Raw genomic sequence first — 22,206 nt, 5'->3', positions numbered from 1 at the left:
ATGGGTTGGGGCCTGGGCTGAGCCAGGTTTGGCGCAGGGATGGCCTGGCTGGGCGCGCCCTGTTTGTGATCATCTGGGCCTGGCCTAGGCCGCGTTAGGCTAGCACCCCTTCAAGCCCAGTGCCCCTGGCTGGTTCACGGGAGGGCAGGCGGCTGCTTCCCAGCCCAGCTGGGGGCTGCCCTGGGTGGGAGACAGGCAGAAGGAGAAAATGCAGTTCCTCTCCGCAGCAGGAGGGGACCTGCCAGGTCAGACACTCTCAGCCTATGCGCCCCCCTGCAGCCCAGACTCTGCATTGCACCCCTCCTGTGCCCCTACCCATCTCACCCTGCCATGGCTCCCCCGCACCTGCCAGCCTCAGAGTGCCCCAGGCTTGGCAAAAGACGATCCCAGCCCCCCAGGGGGCTTGGAAAATGCCCAGCAGCACCCATGTGACATGAAACCTCAATAACAGGCACCCAGAGCGGGAGTGACTCACATGGATTTGGGGGCAGAGCTGGGCATGGAACCCAGGAGTCCTGCCTCCCAGCCCCTGATCTAACCCCTAGACCCTACTCCCCTCCCAGAGCTCAGCACAGAACCCAGGAGTCCTGCCTCCCAGCCCCCCTGGCTCTGCCCATCCTTCTCTCCCCTCATACTCCTGCTAATAATTGCACACGCAGCCTGCTGGGGAACGTGCCCCGGCACAGGTCAGTCCCGTAGAGCCCAGCAGGCCCCGTTTCCCCTCCCCCTGGGCCAGCTCCTGTCTCCTTGCTGGGCACACGAGCCCTGCCAGCACTGCGTGCCTGCTGTGGACGGGGTGAGAGACCCTGGCACCTGGGATCTGCTGCTCGGGCCCAGCCCCAATCTGCTCAGCTGCGGAGCTTTCCATCCCTGATCCCCGTGGGGAATTATCAGCCGTAATTAACAGCCATTTGGATAATTGCTGCGCGGCTGCCAGGCAGGTGGGCGGCGAATTGGGGGCGCGGAATTAAAAAGCTCCGGTGGAGACACCTGCCCGACTGTGGGCTCGCCAGCTCCCCCCATGGCTGCCCTTACAGCTGGGCTGCCACCGGGGCTCCGTGTGCACCCCGGGCCTGCACCTTGAGCAAGGGGCACCCCAGCCACACACGCTGTACCCCTCAGCCTGCCCCCAGAAGCAGGAGGGGGGTGCAGGCCTGAGACAGCTGGCCATGGGCCTGGTCGGTGCCAGGAGGGAGGGTGGGTCCAGCAGACAGGCCCAGCCCCTCTGCCCTGGCTCTGCCATGCTCTGCCCCAGGCCCTGGTGAGGGAAGCTGGAGAGGGCTGCACGCATCAGCCCATGCAGTGGGCCTGGGGGAGCTGATCACTGTGCTGGTCCCAGCCCTGGGGGCTGGTGGGAATGGGGTGCCAAGATGCCACTGTCTCCCAGTGCCAGCTGTGCCAGGGCCCCCAAGACCTTTGGGCCTGGATTGGGGGGATCATGACTAGGGCGGAGCTGGGACCCAGGGACAGGTGAAGCTGCACCAGGCTTGCAGAAGAGCTCATCCTGCAGAGACCTGCATGCAGACCCTGCTGGAGGGAGATTGTTTGGGGCAGAGCGGGGTGACTTGGGGGGCTTACAGCAGGGCTGAGGGGAGGCAGTGGGGGTAGCAGGGAGGGGGAGAGGTTTACAGTATCTGCAAGCTGTATACAGTGCATGGGTGGAGGGGCCAGGGGGTGATTTGGGGTGGGGCAGTGGGAGGCAGGAGGTGCGGGTGGGTGATACCCCCATGCAGCAGCAGTGCCCCCTGTAGGCAGTACGGGTGCATCCAATGGGCCCTAGAGGAAATATTGTCTAAAGATCAGAGTTCACCAAACCCAGGCTGAGCTAGCCCTGTCCCCAACCTGCCCATCCCTTGTGGGTATGGACTGCTGGGTCCCTGCCCTGGGCCAGGCCATGCTGGGGGCTGAGCAATCCCAGAATGATGCCCAGCACACACCCCTTCTCCCGGGCAGGGACCCAGCATCTCGTTCCCCAGCCCTCCCCAGAGTCGGCCCCCAACCTCCTGGGCTGGGCGGGGGTGGGGAAGGCGACCAGCCTGAGCCAAGTTCACAATTATGCAACCAACCAGCCCGTGTGATGCTGCTTATCATCTTACCGCACAGCCCAAAGCCGGCTCACCCGCCACTTTCGTGGCATTTTGTTGCCTGAAATTAAATCTCATTTCCTAATTACTGGGTGGGCTCCAGCTGCTGGGCTGGGCTGGGCTGGGCTTTAAGAAGGGGGCAGCGTAGTGTGATCAGCATCAGTCACAGAGACAGCTTGTTGCAGAGAACCCCCCCAAAGCCTAAGACCCCCCTCACCACAGCCAGCCCCCCAGGCTGCATCTAACGAGGCCCACTCACCTCCCTCTGCCCTGCAGGAAACTCAGCCTGGCTGGTTCCTACAGGGCCTATCCAGCCCAGTATCCCCTCTCCCTGCTGTGAGCAAACATCAGGCCCTGCCCACTTGCACGTTCCCAGAATCTGGCCAGCCCAGCGCTGATCATGCAGAAACACACAGTCCTGGACAGTGCTCGCCACAAAGGACTCACACAAACACATTCCAGAAGCGTGGTACAAAAACCACAATATCAAGAATGGCACAAAAACATTCCCCAAGGATAACAGGAACACACTGAGCCCTCCTAAAAGATAAGGTCAAATAGCAACGTAATAAATACAAATGTTTTAATCAAACCAACATGTTCAAAAAAAGTGGACAATAACTAGCCAGGTCAGAGGGCAGTATCTAAGTCAGAGGGGCAGCTTGTTTGTATCAGGGTATCTCTGAGAGAATGTGTTGGTCCAGCCAAGGGGGCAATGGAAAGTCCCACCATTCACTGAGCTGCGTCCATTATCACAGGCATACGTGTCTTAGTATCCTCGTAGAGTCTGCCAGGTGCTATTAGCATGCCTTGTCAACAATAAACCTGGCCGGGTGCCTTCGTCCCTTAACGGATCTTGTGGTCATTGGGCGGTTCACTCAAGGTCTGCTGTGCTGGCTGTCTGCACAGAGCTGGGGCAGCACACAGGGAGAATACACACACATGCAGTGAAATATCTAACAACAGAGGCAATCAGTAAGGATGTTTCACAATGGCTCGTTTGGTTTCAATGGGCAGGCCCAGCACTTTACACTAATTCATGCTTCTCCCCTGTTGGGGGAGTTACACAGGCCACGGCTATACTACAAAATCAAATTGCCCTGCATGCAGCCTCCACAGTAGTTACAGCACTTGTGTGTGTGTACACCTGGCTCTTTGTGTCTGTGGTGTGTGGTATCGATTGCACTGTCAGTGTGGGGCATTGCGGGACAGTCGATGTAAGCAACGCAGTATGTACACTGACACTGCATTGACCTAACTACGCTGACTGGGGGAAGTGGCATGATTAAGTCGGCAAAGCAGGTGAGTTACATCAGCGGGAGCCAAATTTTAGTGAAGACGCAGTGTTAGGTGGACGTAAGCTGCCTTGCAAACTCAGTGGTGTAGAGCAGTTACAGAGGTTTACAATGCAAACATTCATTCTAACTTTATACCACGGGCTACAGAGGTTATGGGAGAGATCAATCCTGCAAGCAATTCCACAAGTCGAAACACTCCACACACGCTGATCAGCAGCTGTTGTCACACGGCTAACACACAGGCTGGGTCAAGCTCTGCATTTGCCAGTGTTCAGTGAGGCCTAAGGGCCTGGGCATGAGCTGGCACCTGGTCTGCTAGCGTCACAGGACCCATCTAGCCCAGTACCCTGCCCTCTCCCTGCTGCCTCCTTCCCCAAATCAGATCAATGGGGCCAGCCACCCCAGCACCAGCTACTTCAGAGGAAGGTGCAAGAACCCCCTCCTAATGGCTAATGATGACATAACCAGTCGGGGGAGGAGGGGAAGGGAGGCATATCTCCCTCATCCTGACAGTCAGTAGTGGCCTTGTGCCCTGTTTTCTAAATTCTGTCCTGACACCCTTGCTCCCCCACCCCCCACCATCCTTGTTTGAATCCTGCCAGGCTCGCAATGTCAGTGACATCTAGTGGCAGTGAGTTCCCCTGGCTAATTATGTAACTTCCCTTGACATTTGCTTTCACAGAGCGTCCCATTGCTCTTGTAACACTGGGGCAGGTGAAGGGGGGGGGCAAATAGGAGCACCCCCCTCCTTTCATTATATTCTGTACCTATTTCAGCCCTGCTTCTTTCGCTCCTCTTTAAACTAAAGCCTGAGCTTTTTTGTTGGTAAATTGGCCGTTTTCTTGACAGTGTTGTAGAAAAAATTTGCTTCTTTCTAAACATTTCAGGTTTTTGATGAGCAATTTAAAAAAAGCCTTCAAAAAATTACCCCTCCCTCCCCCATTTCTCTGCCCTTTGTCCTTTTCTCATTTGCCACTGGAAAGTGGATGGGAGGGGATGAAAAAAACCACACACACACACACACACACACACACACACACACATAGACATATTTTTGGCTTTTGAAAATTTTTTGCAAGGGGTGAAAACATAAGGGTTCCACACACACCCCCAAATTTCCAAGGCAGCTCAATTGTGGGGCTGCTGCTCTTCCTGCTGCCCTTCTAGTGCCAGGGTAGACCAACACCGTGTCACACTTTAACCCTTAAATGGCCAGCATTGCCAACGCCCATCATTGCATGGTGAGCCCAGCAGTGGGTGGGTGGGTGAGTTGGAATGGGATCAGTAACGAAGAATCTTCGCTTTCGTTAGATAAAGTGCCCACCCTCGGCATGGAGGAGAAGCCCCAGACCTCGCACCTCCCAAACACAGCCGTGCCAGAATGCAAATGAATATTAAAATCTTGTGATTTTTTAAGCAAATCTCATGATTTTGAGGCCTGACTAGTGACTTCTGAATGTTGAGGGGCAAGAGGGGCACCAAAGCTGATGGGCCCGCTCGGCCTTTGTGCCATCTGGACAGAGGCACCTGTGTGGGACCCGGGGTGGCTCGTGCCTCCCCACACTTGGGACAGACAATACTAAACATCTCATGCCTCCCCCTGGTGGTGCGTGGAGGGAAAGCCGCTCCCGAGCTATGGCCACAGAGTCAAGGGAGGCAGTGTGGCCTAGTGGGTAAAGCACTGAACTGGGATGCAGCAGACTTGAGGTCTATGTCTGGCTCTGCCACTGGGTGACCTTGAGCAAATCCCTTCCCTGCCCTCTGCCTCAGTTTCCCCATGTGTACAGTGGGAATGATGACACCGACCTCCTTTGGGAAGTGCTTTGCTGGACAGTGCTATGTAAGTTGAATAATAATATTCTGGGCTGGCGGGGTAGGGGGCGTCTCTCCCCTCTGGGGCACGGGTTCGAATCTGTCCCAGGGGAGCAGTGTCTGACAGTGGGTGGTGGCTGTGGAGAGGGGCTCAATCCAGTTCCTGTTGGGACAGCACCCGCGTTGCCTGCCGGCTGTGGGACTGGCACGCTGGGGCTACAGAGCCTGAGCTCCGCTCTGCCCCTAGATGGGTCCCTTCAGGGCAGGGCCGTTGGCGTGGGGGATGGGGGTGTGATGCAAGCCTTGGGCTCTGGGGCAGTCGAGCTGGCCCTTTCCCCAGTGCTGGAGTCCCCTCCACAAGGCCCAAAGCTCCCCAGGCCTGAATCCTGGCCCCACGGCCCCAGGCACAGCTCTCCTCTTTCTGCATCTTCCCCTCCTGCTCTTTAGGATCTGGCCCCCTGGGGTACCCAGGTGTCAAGGAAACCCGCTCCCGGCTGGGGAGCCATGGTTGGCTTTTGGGCCCCAGGCTTCTGCATGGCCCTGGCTAACGAGCCCCCTGGGAGGGCAGCGCTGCCCGGCCTGGGCCCTGGGGCCTCGGCAGGAGCTGCCACAGAGCACCAGCGGCAAAGCTGCCAGTGGAGGCTTCTCCAGAGCCCTGCAGAGTGGGGGAACGGGGCTGAACTGGGGCCAGCGTCAAGGCCGTGGGAGGGACCAGCAGTTCCCCACTGTTGGGCCCTATGGTGGGGCTGGCTGAGGGTCCCTGTGCCCATGGTGGTAGAGGGATCGCAGGGACGAGGCCCTGGGGGCTGCTGGGAGTTTGGAGAGGGGTCCGTGTTCAGCTCCCATCTCCCCACACACGCTTCTGATCCAGAATGGCCTGGGTGCGAGACCTTCCCCTGGCTGGTGCCGAATGACCGACTGGCTAATAACATATTGGGCTGCATTAGTAGGAGCATTATCATCAAGTCGAGGGGTCCCCTCACCCTCCTCCTATACAACAACTCGAAAGGGGAAAACCCTGTGGATTCCTGGGGCACTTCCCTGTATGTGAACAGCAGGTGGGTTAAATACTTCTCCCAGTCCTGTGGGTGCTGGTCCATAAAGGTTTTCAGCATCATCTTTAGGGTCCCATTGAACCTCTCCCCCAGCCCGTTGGACTGAGGGTGACACACTGAGGCCCAGGTGTGTCCAACCCCACACTTCTCCCACAAGCACTGGAGCAGGGTTGACTGACATGAAGTTGGACCTCTGGTCTGTAAGGACCTCCTGGGGGAACCCCACTCTGCTGAAAATGGTGAGCAGCGCATCTGCCACGGTGTCTGCCTCCATAGACGACATGGCCACTGCCTCGGGGTAGCGCATAGCGAAATCTACCACCACCAGAATGTATTTCTTCCCCGACCGGGTTGCCCTGCTGAGGGACCCCACTATGTCCATGGCCACCCTCTGGAAAGGCTCCTCTATGATGGACAGAGGTCTCAGAGCTGCTTTACACTTATCCTGGCCCTTCCCCACCCTCTGGCAGGAGTCCCAGGCCCTGCAATACTGTTGGACAGCGTCAAAGGCCCCGGGCCACTAAAAGTTCTGCAGCAGCCTCTGCCTGGTGCGCCAGATGCCCTGAAAGGGGAATATTGTGGGCCAAGTACAACAGTCTGTGGTGGTACCTCTGGGGGAGGACCACCAATTGCCTCCTGGCTTTCCAAGGTTCAGTTGGCCCTGAACCAGCCTGTCATAAATATAAAGGGAAGGGTAAACCCCTTTAAAATCCCTCCTAGCCAGAGGAAAAATCCTCTCACCTGTAAAGGGTTGAGAAGCTAAAGGTAACCTCGCTGGCACCTGACCAAAATGACCAATGAGGAGACAAGATACTTTCAAAAGCTGGGAGGAGGGAGTAAAACAAATGGTCTGTGTCTGTCTGCATGCTGTTTTTGCCGGGGACAGAACAGGAATGGAGTCTGAGAACTTTTAGTAAGTAATCTTGCTAGGTATGTGTTAGATTATGATTTCTTTAAATGGCTGAGAAAAGAGCTGTGCTGAATAGAATAACTATTCCTGTCTGTGTGTCTTTTTTGTAACTTAAGGTTTTTCCTAGAGGGATTCTCTATGTTTTGAATCTAATTACCCTGTAAGGTATCTACCATCCTGATTTTACAGAGGTGATTCCTTTACTTCTATTAAAAGTCTTCTTGTAAGAACACTGAATGCTTTTTCATTGTTCTAAGATCCAAGGGTTTGGGTCTGTGGTCACCTGTGCAAATTGGTGAGGATTTTTACCAAACCTTCCCCAGGAAGTGGGGTGCAAGGGTTGGGAGGATTCTGGGGGGAAAGATGTGTCCAAACTATGTTTTCCCAGTAAACCCAGATAAAGTTTGGTGGTGGTAGTGGAAATCCAAGAGTAAAATAATTTTGTACCTTGGGGAAGTTTTAACCTAAGCTGGTAAAAGTAAGCTTAGGAGGGTTTTCATGCAGGTCCCCACATCTGTACCCTAGAGTTCAGAGTGGGGAAGGCAACTTGACACAGCTCATTCCCGGTACAGGAATCCCTCCCGGCAGTCCTCCCCCTGGGATCCTGCACCACTGTGGCCAGCAAGGGCCCTCGGCTTCTCTAAGGAGGGATCCTCCTGCAGCTCCATCTGGAATTTGGCTGCTGGGTTTGAGGGTACAGCCCCGGTTGGTGATGCCTCAGTTTCCCCACCTTGGGACAGAGGCTCTGGCCCAGCACTGTCAAGCCCTACCCTCACTCAGTGTCCCCCCCCCACTCCCAACATAGCCCTGTGGACTGTGGCCCCCTGGACCCGCGGTGCCCCCTCTTGGTGGGCTTCGGTTGACCCCCCACGGGTTCTGCTTGGCTGCCATTTCCTCCATCTTCAGGCACTGAGCCACCTTGTGTCCTTTTTGGCTACAGTAATTACATTTCAGGTCCCTCAAGTCCCACGGGGGGTCAGCCTGCCCCAGCCTTCAGGGGCACCTGTGAGTTGGGCTTCCTGGAGTCCCACCCTAGAGAGGTCTCTGTGTGACTCCCCTTCTGAGTCATAGAATATCAGGGTTGGAAGGGACCTCAGGAGGTCATCTAGTCCAACCTCCTGCTCAAAGCAGGACCAATCCCCAACTAAATCATCCCAGCCAGGGCTTTGTCAAGCCTGACCTTAAAAATATCTAAGGAAGGAGAGTCCACCACCTCCCTAGGTAATGCATTCCAGTGCTTCACCACCCTCCTAGTGAAAAAGTTTTTCCTTATATCCAACCTAAACCTCCCCCACTGCATCTTGAGACCATTACTCCCCGTTCTGTCATCTGCCACCACTGAGAACAGTCTAGATCTATCCTCTTTGGAACCCTCTTTCAGGTAGTTGAAAGCAGCTATCAAATCCCCTCTCTTCTGCAGACTAAACAATCCCAGTACCCTCAGCCTCTCCTCATAAGTCATGTATTCCAGTCCCCTAATCATTTTTGTTGCCCTCCGCTGCACTCTTTCCAATTTTTTCACATCCTTCTTGTAATGTGGGGCCCAAAACTGGGCACAGTACTCCAGATGAGGCCTCACCAATGTCAAATAGAGGGGAACGATCACATCCCTCGATCTGCTGCCAATGCCCCTACTTATACATCCCAAAATGCCGTTGGCCTTCTTGGCAACAAGGGCACACTGTTGACTCATATCCAGCTTCTCGTCCACTCTCACCCCAGGTCCTTTTCTGCAGAACTGTTGCCGAGCCATTCGGTCCCTAGTCTGTAGCGGTGCATGGGATTCTTCCATCCTAAGTGCAGGACTCTGCACTTGTCCTTGTTGAACCTCATCAGATTTCTTTTGGCACAATCCTCCAACTTGTCTAGGTCCCTCTGTATCCCATCCCTACCCTCCAGTGTATCTACCACTCCTCACAGTTTAGTGTCATCTGCAAACTTGCTGAGGGTGCAATCCACACCATCCTCCAGATTATTTATGAAGACATTGAACAAAACCGGCCCCAGGACCGACCCTTGGGGCACTCCACTTGATACCGGCTGCCACCTAGACATGGAGCCATTGATCACTACCCATTGAGCCCAACAATGTAGCCAACTTTCTATCCACCTTATAGTCCATTCATCCAGCCCATACTTCTTTAACTTGCTGGCAAGAACACTGTGGGAGACCGTGTCAGAAGCTTTGCTAAAGTCAAGGAACAACATGTCCACCGCTTTCCCCTCATCCACAGAGCCAGTTATCTCGTCATAGAAGGCAATTAGATTACTCAGGCATGACTTGCCCTTGGTGAATCCATGCTGACTGTTCCTGATCACTTTCCTGCCCTCTAAGAGCTTCAGAATTGATTCCCTGAGGACCTGCTCCATGATTTTTCCAGGGACTGAGGTGAGGCTGACTGGCCTGTAGTTCCCAGGATCATCCTCCTTCCCTTTTTTAAAGATGGGCACTACATTAGCCTTTTTCCAGCCGTCAAGGACTTCCCCCGATCGCCATGAGTTTTCAAAGAGAATGGCCAATGGCTCTGCAATCACATCCGCCAACTCCTTTAGCACTCTCAGATGCAGTGCATCCAGCCCCATGGACTTGTGCTCTCCCAGCTTTTCTAAATAGTCCCGAACCACTTCTTTCTCCAGAGCGCTGGTCACCTCCTCCCCATGCTGTGCTGCCCAGTGCAGTAGTCTGGGAGCTGACCTTGTTCGTGAAGACAGAGGCAAAAAAAAGCATTGAGTACATTTGCTTTTTCCACATCCTCTGCCACTAGGTTGCCTCCCTCATTCAGTAAGGGGCCCACACTTTCCTTGACTTTCTTCTTGTTGCCAACATACCTGAAGAAACCCTTCTTGTTACTCTTAACATCTCTTGCTAGCTGCAACTCCAGGTGTGATTTGGCCTTCCTGATTTCACTCCTGCATGCTTGAGCAATATTTTTATACTCTTCCCTGGTCATTTGTCCAGTCTTCCACTTCTTCTATGCTTCTTTTTTGTGTTTAAGATCAGCAAGGATTTCACAGTTAAGCCAAGCTGGTCGCCTGCCATATTTACTATTCTTTCTACACATTGGGATGGTTTGTCCCTGTAACCTCAATAAGGATTCTTTAAAATACAGCCAGCTCTCCTGGACTCCTTTCCCCCTCATGTTATTCTCCCAGGGGATCCTGCCCATCAGTTCCCTGAGGGAGTCAAAGTCCGCTTTTCTGAAGTCCAGGGTCCATATTCTGCTGCTCTCCTTTCTTCCCTGTGTCAGGATCCTGAACTCAACCATCTCGTGGTCAGTGCCTCCCAGGTTCCCATCCACTTTAGCTTCCCCTACTAATTCTTCCCGGTTTGTGAGCAGCAGGTCAAGAAGAGCTCTGCCCTTAGTTGGTTCCTCCAGCACTTGTACCAGGAAATTATTCCCTACACTTTCCAAAAACTTCCTGGATTGTCTGTGCACCGCTGTATTGCTCTCCCAGCAGATATCAGGGTGATTGAAGTCTCCCATGAGAACCAGGGCCTGCGATCTAGTAACTTCTGTGAGTTGCTGGAAGAAAGCCTCATCCCCCGGTCCGGTGGTCTATCCCACCACAACATCACCCTTGTTGCTCACACTTCTAAACTTAATCCAGAGACACTCAGGTTTTTCTGCAGTTTCAATCTTGAGCTCTGAGCAGTCATACTGCTCCCTTACATACAGTGCAACTCTCCCACCTTTTCTGCCCTGCCTGTCCTTCCTGAACAGTTTATATCCATCCATGATGGTACTCCAGTCATGTGAGTTATCCCACCAAGTCTCTGTTATTCCAATCACATCATAATTCCTGATGTGGAGCTCCCTCCTGCCCCCATCTGCTGTTCACAAACTCATCCACTAGTGCCCCTGCACTGCGCAGATCTTTAGGCTTCCAGTCCACTAACCACATCTTAAGGTCTGGAGGGCAGATGTCATACAGCTGCCCCAACCCCACCGGGTTACACACCTCCTCTGTGGTAGTGGCCCCTGTGACCTTCCCACACCTACGGAGATATTCCCCCAGCAGATTGGCGACCTTCTTGTGACACCTGGGGTCTTGCGTACACCCCGGAATTGTTTCCTGTACGCCTCAGGGGTCAGTTCATACTTCAGCAGCAAAGCCTCTTTGAACAGGTCATAGTCCCCCATCTCAATACCATCCATTTGGCTGAATGGCTCTATGGCCTTGGGACCCAGCATGGGGGTCAGATAGTGTCATAACCATACAGCTCAGGGTAGCCTAGAATTCCTCCTTATCTAGTGTTGGCCCATTCCCAGCTTCTGGCAAACAGAGCCTAGGTACACTTCAGAGCTTGGTTTTGCATCCCTGCTCATCCTGACTAATTCATGAACTTATCTAGTTCTTTTTTAAACCCTGTTATAGTCTTGGCCTTCACAACTTCCTCTGGCAAGGAGTTCCACAGGTTGACTGTGCATTGTGTGAAGAAATACTTCCTTTTGTTTGTTTTAAACCTGTTGCCTATTAATTTCATTTGGTGACCTCTAGTTCTTGTGTTATGAGAAGTAGAAATAGCACTTCCTTATTTAGTTTCTCCACACCAGTCATGATTTTATAGACCTCAATCTTATCCCCCCTTAGTCATTCCTTTTCCAAGCTGAAAAGTCCCAGTCTTCTCTCTCCTTATAAGGAAGCTGTTCCATACCCCTAATCATTTTTGTTGCCCCTTTCTGTATCTTTTCCATTTCCAATATATCTTTTTGAGATGGGGCAACCACATCTGCACACAGTATTTAAGATATGGATGTAGTGTGGATTTATATAGCAGCAATATGATATTAATTCTGTTAATGTTGCATTTGTTTAATCACTATACAGTGCCTAGCACAACAGATCTTTGTCCATGACTAGGGCTCCTGGGCACTATGCTAATACAAATAAATAATAACAATGATGATGCAGAATACACCTGAGCTCTCTCTCATGTAGCTGGGCTGGCTCTGCAGAGTTAAGACGAGCAAAATGCAACAAATCCTCCCCCTGCTCATTTTTGTCACTACTGTCACAGCTCTGATTCTCACACACACACACACACACACACACACACACACACACACACACACACACAGCAGGCCAGCTAAGGAGATGCCATTTTTAGCTAGTCACGTTTCAGAGCAAAAGCACATCATGGTACTGAAGTGACAACTTCCAGAGGCCCCAGCATGGGCCAGGCAGCTTAGTCTAAGCAGGGCAGCCCATAGCTCATGAGCAGACACCCCTCCCTACTTGACCACACTCCCAGCGTACATAGGGTTGCCAGGTGTCTGTTTTTTGACCGGAACGCCCAGTTGGAAAGGGACCCTGAAAAGGGTCCTGTTAAAAGTCCGGTTGGCAGTGCTGCAGGGCTAAGACAGGCTAGTCCCGACCTGTCCTGGCACTGCGTTGAGCCCCAGAAGTGGCCAGCAGGTCCAGCTCCTAGGCGCGGGAGCCATGGGGCTCTGTGTGCTGCCCCCACCCTGAGCACCAGCTCCACACTCCCATTGGTTGGGAACTGCAGCTAAAGGGAGCGTAGGGGGTGTCAGTGCTTGCGGGTGAGAGCAGCGCACCGAGCCCCCAGCCTAGGAGCTGGACCTGCTGCTGGCCACTTCCAGGTCAAGCGCAGAGCCAGGACAGGCAGGGAGCCTGCCTTAGCCCTGCTCACTGAGGTAAGCATGTGCCCCAACCCCCTGCTCCAGCCCTGAGCCCCTCCCCCAAACCCAGAGCTCCCTCCTGCACCCCAAACCCCTCATCCCCAGCCCCACCCCAGAGCCTGCACCATTAGCTGGAGTCATAGAATATCAGGGTTGGAAGGGACCTCAAGAGGTCATCTAGTCCAACCCCCTGCTCAAAAGCAGGACCCATACCCAATTAAATCATCCCAGCCAGGGCTTTGTCACACCTGACCTTAAAAACTTCTAAGGAAGGAGATTCCACCACCTCCCTAGGCAACGCATTCCAGTGTTTCACCACCCTCCTAGTGGAAAAAGTTTTTCCTAATATCCAACCTAAACCTCCCACACGGCAACTTGAGATCATTACTCCTTGTCCTGTCCTCTTCCACTGCTGAGAAGTCTAGAACCATCCTCTTTGGAACCACCTCTCAGGTAGTTGAAAGCAGCTATCAAATCCCCCCTCATTCTTCTCTTCTGCAGACTAAACAATCCCAGTTCCCTCAGCCTCTCCTCATAACTCATGTGTTCCAGACCCCTAATCATTTTTGTTGCCCTTCGCTGGACTCTTTCCAATTTATCCACATCCTTCTTGTAGTGTGGGGCCCAAAACTGGACACAGTACTCCAGATGAGGCCTCACCAATGTCGAATAGAGGGGGACGATCATGTCCCTCAATCTGCTTGCTATGCCCCTACTTATACATCCCAAAATGCCATTGGCCTTCTTGGCAACAAGGGCACACTGCTGACTCATATCCAGCTTCTCGTCCATTGTCACCCCTAGGTCCTTTTCCGCAGAACTGCTGCCTAGCCATTCGGTCCCTAGTCTGTAGCTGTGCATTGGGTTCTTCCGTCCTAAGTGCAGGACGCTGCACTTATCCTTATTGAACCTCATCAGATTTCTTTTGGCCCAATCCTCCAATTTGTCTAGGTCCCTCTGTATCCTATCCCTGCCCTCCAGCGTATCTACCACTCCTCCCAGTTTAGTATCATCCGCAAATTTGCTGAGAGTGCAATCCACACCATCCTCCAGATCATTTATGAAGATATTGAACAAAACCGGCCCCAGGGCCGACCCCTGGGGCACTCCACTTGACACCGGCTGCCAACTAGACATGGAGCCATTGATCACTACCCCTTGAGCCCGACAATCTAGCCAACTTTCTACCCACCTTATAGTGCATTCATCCAGCCCATACTTCCTTAACTTGTCCATACCCACTCCTGCACCCCAACCCCCTACCTCAACCCACAGCCCCATCCCACACTCTGAATTCTTCAGCCCCAGCCTGGAGCCCCCACCTGCACCCCAAACCCCTCATCCCTGGTCACACCCCAGAGACTCCAGCCCTCACTCTCTCCCACACCCCAACCCCTTGCCTGAACCCACAGCCTCCTCCCACACTCTGAATCCCTCGGCCCCCAGCCTGGAGCCCCCTCCTACACCCCAAACCCCTCATCCCTAGCCCCAACCTAGAGCCCGCACTCCAGCTGGAACCCTCACCTCCTCCTGCACTCCAATTCCCTGCCCCAGCCCAGAGCCCCCTCCTGCCTGACCCCCTCATTTCTGGCCCCAGCCCAGCCAAAGTGATGAGGATGGGGGAGAGCGAGCCACCGAGGGAGGGGGAATGTAGTGGGGGGGGGAAGGGGAAGAAGAAGGGCTCGGGTGTTTGTTTTTGTGCAATTAGACAGTTGGTAACCTTAAGCATAAACAGCTCCCAGACCCTCAAGCTGCACTCCCAGAGTACACTGCTCCCCTGTCAGCTGCTGTCCCAGCATACACCGCTCCACCTCTGACCCACGGTCCCAGCATGCACTGCTCCTGCCCCTCAGCTGCTGTCCCAGCCTGCACCGCTCCACCTCTGACCCACGGTCCCAGCATGCACTGCTCCTGCCCCTCAGCTGCTGTCCCAGCCTGCACCGCTCCACCTCTGACCCACGGTCCCAGCATGCACTGCTCTACCATCCAGGCTGCGCTCCATCCCCTGCCACCACTGCTGTCCCAGCCTGCACCATGGCCCCTTAGCCGCACTCCCCCTATTCGCCCCGCCCTCCCAACACGGCCTGCTCCAATCCAAGCCCGACCCTGGGGGGCGCCAGCTAACCCCTGCGCCGAGTGCTCAGGCCCCTCCCACTCCGCCCCTTCCGCGGGCGGGCTGACTTGAGCAGCCTCGCTGGGGTGCCCGAGGGGGGGGGGGGTCGGAGCCTCGCTGTGGTGCTGGAGGGGAGCCTCGCTGTGGTGCCTGAAGGGGGGCGGGGGGTCGGAGCCTCGCTGTGGTCTCACGGCGCGGGACGCGGGAGCTTCGCGGTGCCTGCTCCGGAGCTGCAGGAGCCGCCTTCGCACTGAGACCACGCGCCCCCGGTTCGGCACAAAGTCTGCTGGGTAATGCCTCCCGCCGGGTTCCCTTCCCCTCCCCCGGGCGGTAACCTCTTCCCTCCCCCCGGCCGGGTAGCCCTTCCCCCTCCCCTCCTTCTCCCTCCCTCTCCCCCCGGCCGGGTAGCCCTTCCCTTCCCCCGGCTGGGCCGGCGGGGTAGCAAACATATTTTCTGATGGGCAACCAGATCTGAGATTCAGGTTGTCTCTAGACTGTGCAGTCCTTTAAATTCTGTCTTATTTAGACTTATAATCTTGGGGGGGGGGAGGATTTTTTTTAGATGACCGATGCATTCAAATTGTATGAATTGCAGTGAAGACAGGAGAGAATCTAACTCTTTGCGTTTTTTGTTTGTTTTAACTTAAACATCAGGAACAAAGTTCTTCATACAGATGTGTAAACGTGTTGACCTCTCAGGCAGGTGGAGGGGCTCAAGATGGAGTATTACTTTAAATGTGTATAAGAAAAGATAACTGAGCTGCCCAAATACATGGCTTAATTTTTCTTGGGAACTGGTTCTTTGAATCCTCTTAAATGTATTGGGAAAAGAGGATGTTTCAGACAAAAATCTGTGGATTTTAGCATCTTGGAGGAAACCTTTTCTCTGTGGAGCACAAGAATACGTGGTTTCCGGTACCCTACATTATACGTGGGCCCCCAAGAATAAGCTTGTATCCTATGTTTGCACAGCGTAGCTGTAAAGTCTACCACTTGCTGTAGTGCAGTTGATTTTTGACACTTAATAGCTGTGATGGATAAATTGAAATGACTTTAAAGTTATTTCCAGTGCCTGGAAGTTGAAGCTAGAAAAATGCAGAATGGAAGTAAGGTTTATTTTTAACAGTGAGGATAACTAACCACTGGAAAAATTACTAACTGTTGTAGATTCTCCATCAAATTTTAGAAAGACTGTTAGGGGGCTTATTCCTTCACCCACTTACTTCCCTGGTCCTTCTCGCATGAACAGAGAGCAACAATACCCGAAGTCCAAAGGTGCAAACAATTCGATGTTTATTGGGGTGAACTTCCAGCAAGCATGACTCCAGTTTCCTTCCTTAGTATCCTCCTTCCCAGCTCTGACACCACAGAGCCTTACACCTGGGTCCCTGTTCCCATTCCTACCCTTAGCCAAACATGATTCCAATTTCCCCACTCCCATTCCCTGTTCCCATTTCCCCCTTTAGCAAAACATGATTCCAATTTTCTTACCCCCATTCCCTGTTCCCATCTCCCTCACCCGCATGCCCACCCCCACCCCCCTACTTCCTGATTGACTGCAGACTATATAGAAAAACTTGAGTTCTGCTTTGCTATACCTTAACCAATCATTTTCCTGAAATTTAACTAACCAATCCTAACATATTGTAACATGATTATGTAACCAATTATATCCCACCACCTTAATTAGTTTACACCCAGCAAAATTAATTATACAGCAGACAGAAACAGTCACAGAACCAGACAGAGATTATACAGACAAACAACAGCAAAGTGGGAACTATAATGACAAAACAATACAGAAGTGAGGATTCCACATCCCAGCTATTGATAAGTGAGTTCTTGCCAGACAGGATGCTATCAAACTAAGTTTCCTTTTACATTTTCTAGGCACTTCCCTTTCTCTGGAAGTGATAGGCATACAATCCTGTCCTGATAGTGCCTAACAGCCCAATAGCACCTTATTTCAATGTGACTAGTTTGGAATGTGAGGATGTGACTGTTCGCTTCCCAGCTTATGGCTGCCTCTGCTGCTTAGCCAAAGGCCTTAGCCTAAGAACAGGGCCTCAGACTGTCACAGTAAGAGAAGGCCCTTACACTGGCAGACAGTGGTTTTGATTCTTTCTTTTATACCTCTATAACTAGCCAAGTGATAAGAATACACCTAAATTCTTAAAGTACAGGCCTTTGCAGACTGGCCTGAATATCTTTATCCTAACACTCCACCCCTTTTTTTTTCTTTTGGGATCCTCCTGCCCAGGTATCCCTGGAAAAGCATAGGACATATGGCGACACATTTCCTGATAGGGCCAGGCATCAAGGTGGAAGGTGTCAATATTCCATTTGTCCCACTGCCCCTTGTGTAGTATAGTGCCCTGCACCTTCTCTCGTACGGGCATACCACACCTATTCCAATTGGTGTTCCAGACTTCCCATTATAGTGGGCCCAAGAAGGCTGGGTCCGGGTTGTCTAGTACACTGCAGGGTTTGGGGGGCTTATTACATTACTTATAGGTTATCTCCCTATGCAACGTAACACAAGTACAGGTAACAATTCAAAATCCACAGCGACACTGAGTCCTGACCACTGCAGTATGATCCAACATCCGAGACACCACCAAAACACTGCCTCTCCTCCTCCGACGAGGTCACGATCTTATTTGTCCCGTTGCTGGTAGTTGCAACAAGCTGCTCCTGCAAGTTTTGCATGCTTTTGTCCATATCATAAGTCCATTGAATGTTCACAGAGAAATGGGATATTGTCCAAACCAGCTTGACCACTTGGTATGGAATCAGGCAGTATGCCCTGGTTTGATTATTCACAGCAATAAGATTGACAGATCCATTTGTGCACCAAAGTCCAGATAGCAGCATGTAGATGTGTGTAGTTTGGTTATGGGCTGGTGTAATTGTGCCCCCAGTAATATGTACATTCCCAGCAAAACACCTTATACACAGTACACCCAATTGTCCACCCCTTGCATAGGCTTCTCTATAGTCACAGGAGAGGGGCACATCCAAACATCTTCTATTGATTTACACTATTTTACACACCCCTCCATTGATTCCCAGTGAGCTTCTCCCCTTCTCATTAGTTCCATAGGGCTTGTGGGGGCCACCTTAGTTGCCATTCCATTTCCAGGTACCACGGTAGCTATTACACAGATGCTGGCCTCCTAGTTGAGCATTTTGCATTCCCATACACATCTTCCCCCACAAGGTCAGCCTTTTGAAGCCATCCCCCACCCATGTCATGAGGTTTTCTGTTCACTAAAACACAATAATGCTAGAAACAAGACAAACACCACAGACAAACAACACAAAACATAGATCCATGGTATTCTGGGTTATTTTTCCTGCTGCCGCCAGCTTGCTTGTAGAGTGTCTGAAAAACAAAAGAAACAGTTTTCACCCCCCTGGTAGGGACAGATTATTGCTTAATAATAATAATACCACTTTCTTTTACAAATTTCCTTGCTAATAGCAGGAAAAACAGAAGAATTACCTCCAGGCTGTCCTTATTTTGTTCTATAGTCAGGCTAGTGAATTACCCCACTCACTGGTCATTTATGAAATTCATGAGGTGGTGTACCTCAGTTTCCCCTCTTGTACAACAGACCAAGTTTGCAATAGTTTCTCTGCTGTACCAAGCTTTAAGTTTATTCTCAGGTAATAGCTGAGACACAGCTTCAGATTTTAGCACTGTACACACACACACAATTCTCTTTTGCCTAACGTCCTCCTTGCACTGTGATTACTTTTTACACAACTGTACCCCGATTACACTTCCATCTTGTACAACTAGACACAACCAGGGGCAGCCAAGTTAAGTTCCAAAAGAAACCCCTTCCATCCTTTAGTGATTTTGATTACATTACCCAAAAGTCAGATAATTTTGATCAGATTCTCTCTCTGCCTGCTGCCTGCAGCAGTCCCTTATAGACCATTTTTGTGGGAAAAGGGCCCATTTTCCCTCAGAATAGCTGTAAAGGCTTCTGGGGACAGAAGCATAGTGGTGATAGTAGCCACTCTACCTGATCCCCTTGGAAAATTTAATTACCAAGCTTACATCCAATGTGACTCCACAGAGTTGCACATACAGTTACATTTATATAACTGGGTTTTATCGTTAAACAAAAACTTCCTTCTTGACATCTCACATAAGTATCCAAAGTACCCTCCATTAAAACTTCAGAAAAACAAGAGTGTGGAAAGGCAGGTTGCACTTTGAAACTTTCTTCTTTTTTTTTTCTTTTTTTCCTTCTTTCTCTCCACTTGGATACATCGCATTGGATAGGTGAGTGGCAGCCTGTAAGTCCCCCTCCACAACAGTCTGCGCAGCTGCTTGGAGGGAGTATTGCGAACTCTCGTGATGGTAGTTGCGGGTTCTGGCAAGCCAGGGTAAAGGATTTTTTGGATAAATGGATAAGGGAGAACCAGGACCCATACCAGGTACAGGGGTCAACCTGGGATGAGATTAAAAAGGAAATGGAGAAAGTGTTAAGGGACCCAGAGGGATGGGGGTTGGCTGAGGAGCCCACCCTCCTTGGTATATGGGTAGTAGAAGGTCCCTTCCCATGGGGACTGAATGCCTTCCATGGAAAGGAGGCACTTCAGTCTGCTTATGAGAGGTTTGAAGTAAGGGCAGCATTATGGGAAGCTGCCAGTAATCTTTCAAGTTTGGTGCTGCTTCAGCAAGGGCTGCTGAAGGTTTGTAAATTAGTTAGGGGTAGTGAAAAATGATTTGGCACAACAGGATTTAAAGTCAAAAGCAGAGTTAACAGACCACCTTTAGAGACTGGATCTGAGACTTGGTCCTGGGGGAGTGGGGGTGCGGGGGGGAGTGGGGGTGGGTGTGGGAGATGGGAACAGGGAATGGGAGTAGGGAAATTGGAATCATGTTTTGCTAAGGGCAGGAATGGGAACAGGTGTACGGCTCTATGGCGTCAGAGCTGGGAAGGAGGACACTAAGGAAGGAAACTGGAATCATGCTTGCTGGAAGTTCACCCCAATAAACATTGAATTGTTTGCACCTTTGGACTTTGGGTATTGTTGCTCTCTGTTCATGCGACAAGGACCAGGGAAGTAAGTGGGTGAAGGCATAAGCCCCCTAACAAAGACATCCAATTTTGATTTCAAAAGGATCTGCTCTAGGTCAAATGGGAATTAATTCATGGCAGTCCTATGCCTTGTGTTCTACAGAAGGTCAGCCTAGATCAGTAGTTTTCAACTTTTTTTCATTTGAGGACTCCTAAAAAATTTTGAATGGAGGTGCAGGACCCCTTTGGAAATCCTAGACATAATCTGTGGACCCCCAGAGGTCTGCAGGTGACAGGTTAAAAACCACTCCTAGGTTATCATAATTGTTTCTTCTGGCCTTAGAAATCTGTGACTCTCCTCATTTTTCGTCTGTAGGGTTGATATTTTTAGGAGGAGAGTGACACTCAGAGACTGGCTCAAAGCGTTCTCCAACAAACCTTCAGTTCTTTCCGCATCAGTAAAATGGATTTAGAAGGCAACTATGGTAAGTGTTTCTTTGCTGGCTTCTAATATTCATGCAGGGAACTGGACTAGATGACCTCTCGAGGTCCCTTCCAGTCTTACAATTCTATATTTCTATTCATGGTTCCTGCAAAGATACAGTGAGAGACCGCTTAGATCTTTGAAAGTATGAAAATATCTTAAACTTGGTTAAAGGAGGGAGTGGAGTAACTTTCCGCTATAGGCATTAAGTTTGGTGAATATATGCTTCTGTGTATTAGAGCAGCAGTTCACAACTTCTTTCATTCTGGGACCCAAAACCAGGTGCAGTGGTGGTCTTGCAATTCAAAACCACACAAACGTTAGAGGCAATAAAGGATGATGTGGGTCAATATCACCGCAAGAAACAATACCTAGGTTTTGCAAGGTGGGTGTGAGACTGGCTGGATAATATGTAGTTGTTGGGTCGGGGACTGGGTGTTCTGAGACAAATGCTTCTAGGCAGTGTATTGGGTGCAGATACTCTACATCATGGCCCAACCTTTGTGAGCCAGGAAGGCTGGAGTGGGGGCATAACTCAGCTGTGTGTGGTTCGTTTTATTTATTTAGTGTTTGCAATCCGGCCAAGCCGCAGCCTTCTTATCAGTGATGTTCAAGGCATGAAGACCTCCAGGAAGTTGCCATTTTGCAGTCCTCCACAGTGTGCATCATGGTTTGTGGGTTCCCACATTGACCTAGTAGACTATGTCCCCCAGCTGCAGCATGTCTGTGGTCTGGAGAAATGGAGGATCCAACTAGCAGATCAAATTTGCTGTGTGGGGTACAAACTGGTTATAAAGCTACAGTCATGTCTTGTGCAGCCAGGGCCTAAATCAGTTTCCTGGGGATCATCCCAGTGAAGTGACTGTTCTTATTAAGGCCCTGTCCTTGCCATAATTCATAATTGATTTTATTACCAGTGGCTGGCTCCAAAATGCGTTTTGCTACAGACGCAACATGGTTAATATCCTGTTAGTACAAGGGCTGTCAAGCAATTTAAAAAATGTAATCGCGCACTTAAAAATAATAGAATACCATTTAAACATTTGTGGATGTTTTCTACATTTTCAAATATATTTTTCAATTACAACACAGAATACAAAGTGTGCAGTGCTCACTTATATTTATTTTTTATTACAAATATTACAAAAAAACAAAAGAAATAGTGTTTTTCACTTTGCACTATATTACTTGTATTAGGTCATCTCTTTATCATGAAAGTTGAACTCGCAAGTGTAGAATTATGTACAAAAAAAATTGCATTCTCAAATAAAACAATGTAAAACTTTAGAGCCTACAAGTACACTCAGTCTTACTTCTTGTTCAGCCAATTGCTAAGACAAACAAGTTTGTTTACATTTGCAGGAGATAATGTGTCCATGCTGATGAGTTCTGCTCAATAATGATCCAAAGCAGTGTGGCCCAACACATGTTCACTTTCATGATCTGAGTTGGATGCCACCAGCAGAAGGTTGATTTTCTCTTTTGGTGGTTTGGATCTGTAGTTTCCACATTGGAGTATTGCTCTTTTAAGACTTCTGAAAGCATGCTCCACACCTCGACCCTCTCAGATTTTGGAAGGCACTTCAGATTCTTAAACCTTGGGTCGAGTACTGGAGCTATCTTTAGAAATCTCAGATTGGTACCTTCTTTGTGTTTGGTCAGATCTGCAGTGAAAGTGTTCTTCAAATGAACAACCTGTGCTGGGTCATCATCCGCGACTGCTATAACAGGAAATCTGTGGCGGTGTGCGGTGAAACAGTGCAGGGGGC

General features: G+C 50.9%; 1 protein-coding gene across 1 annotated transcript in view; it reads left to right on the top strand.

Moving 5' to 3' along the window:
* The first annotated feature begins 20,416 nt into the window (after positions 1–20,416).
* The window catches only part of GTSF1 (gametocyte specific factor 1), a 70,100-nt gene continuing 68,310 nt past the window's right edge, over positions 20,417–22,206 (top strand). The window contains exon 1 of the mRNA XM_073319222.1: positions 20,417–20,438. Coding sequence (XP_073175323.1) covers positions 20,417–20,438 — 22 coding nt within the window. The remainder of the gene's footprint in view (positions 20,439–22,206) is intronic.

Source organism: Lepidochelys kempii, chromosome 20 (assembly GCF_965140265.1).
Source record: "Lepidochelys kempii isolate rLepKem1 chromosome 20, rLepKem1.hap2, whole genome shotgun sequence".
NCBI classification, from domain to species: domain Eukaryota; kingdom Metazoa; phylum Chordata; order Testudines; family Cheloniidae; genus Lepidochelys; species Lepidochelys kempii.
Note: the sequence above shows the minus strand (reverse complement) of the source record. Positions and strands in the feature narration are given on the sequence as shown.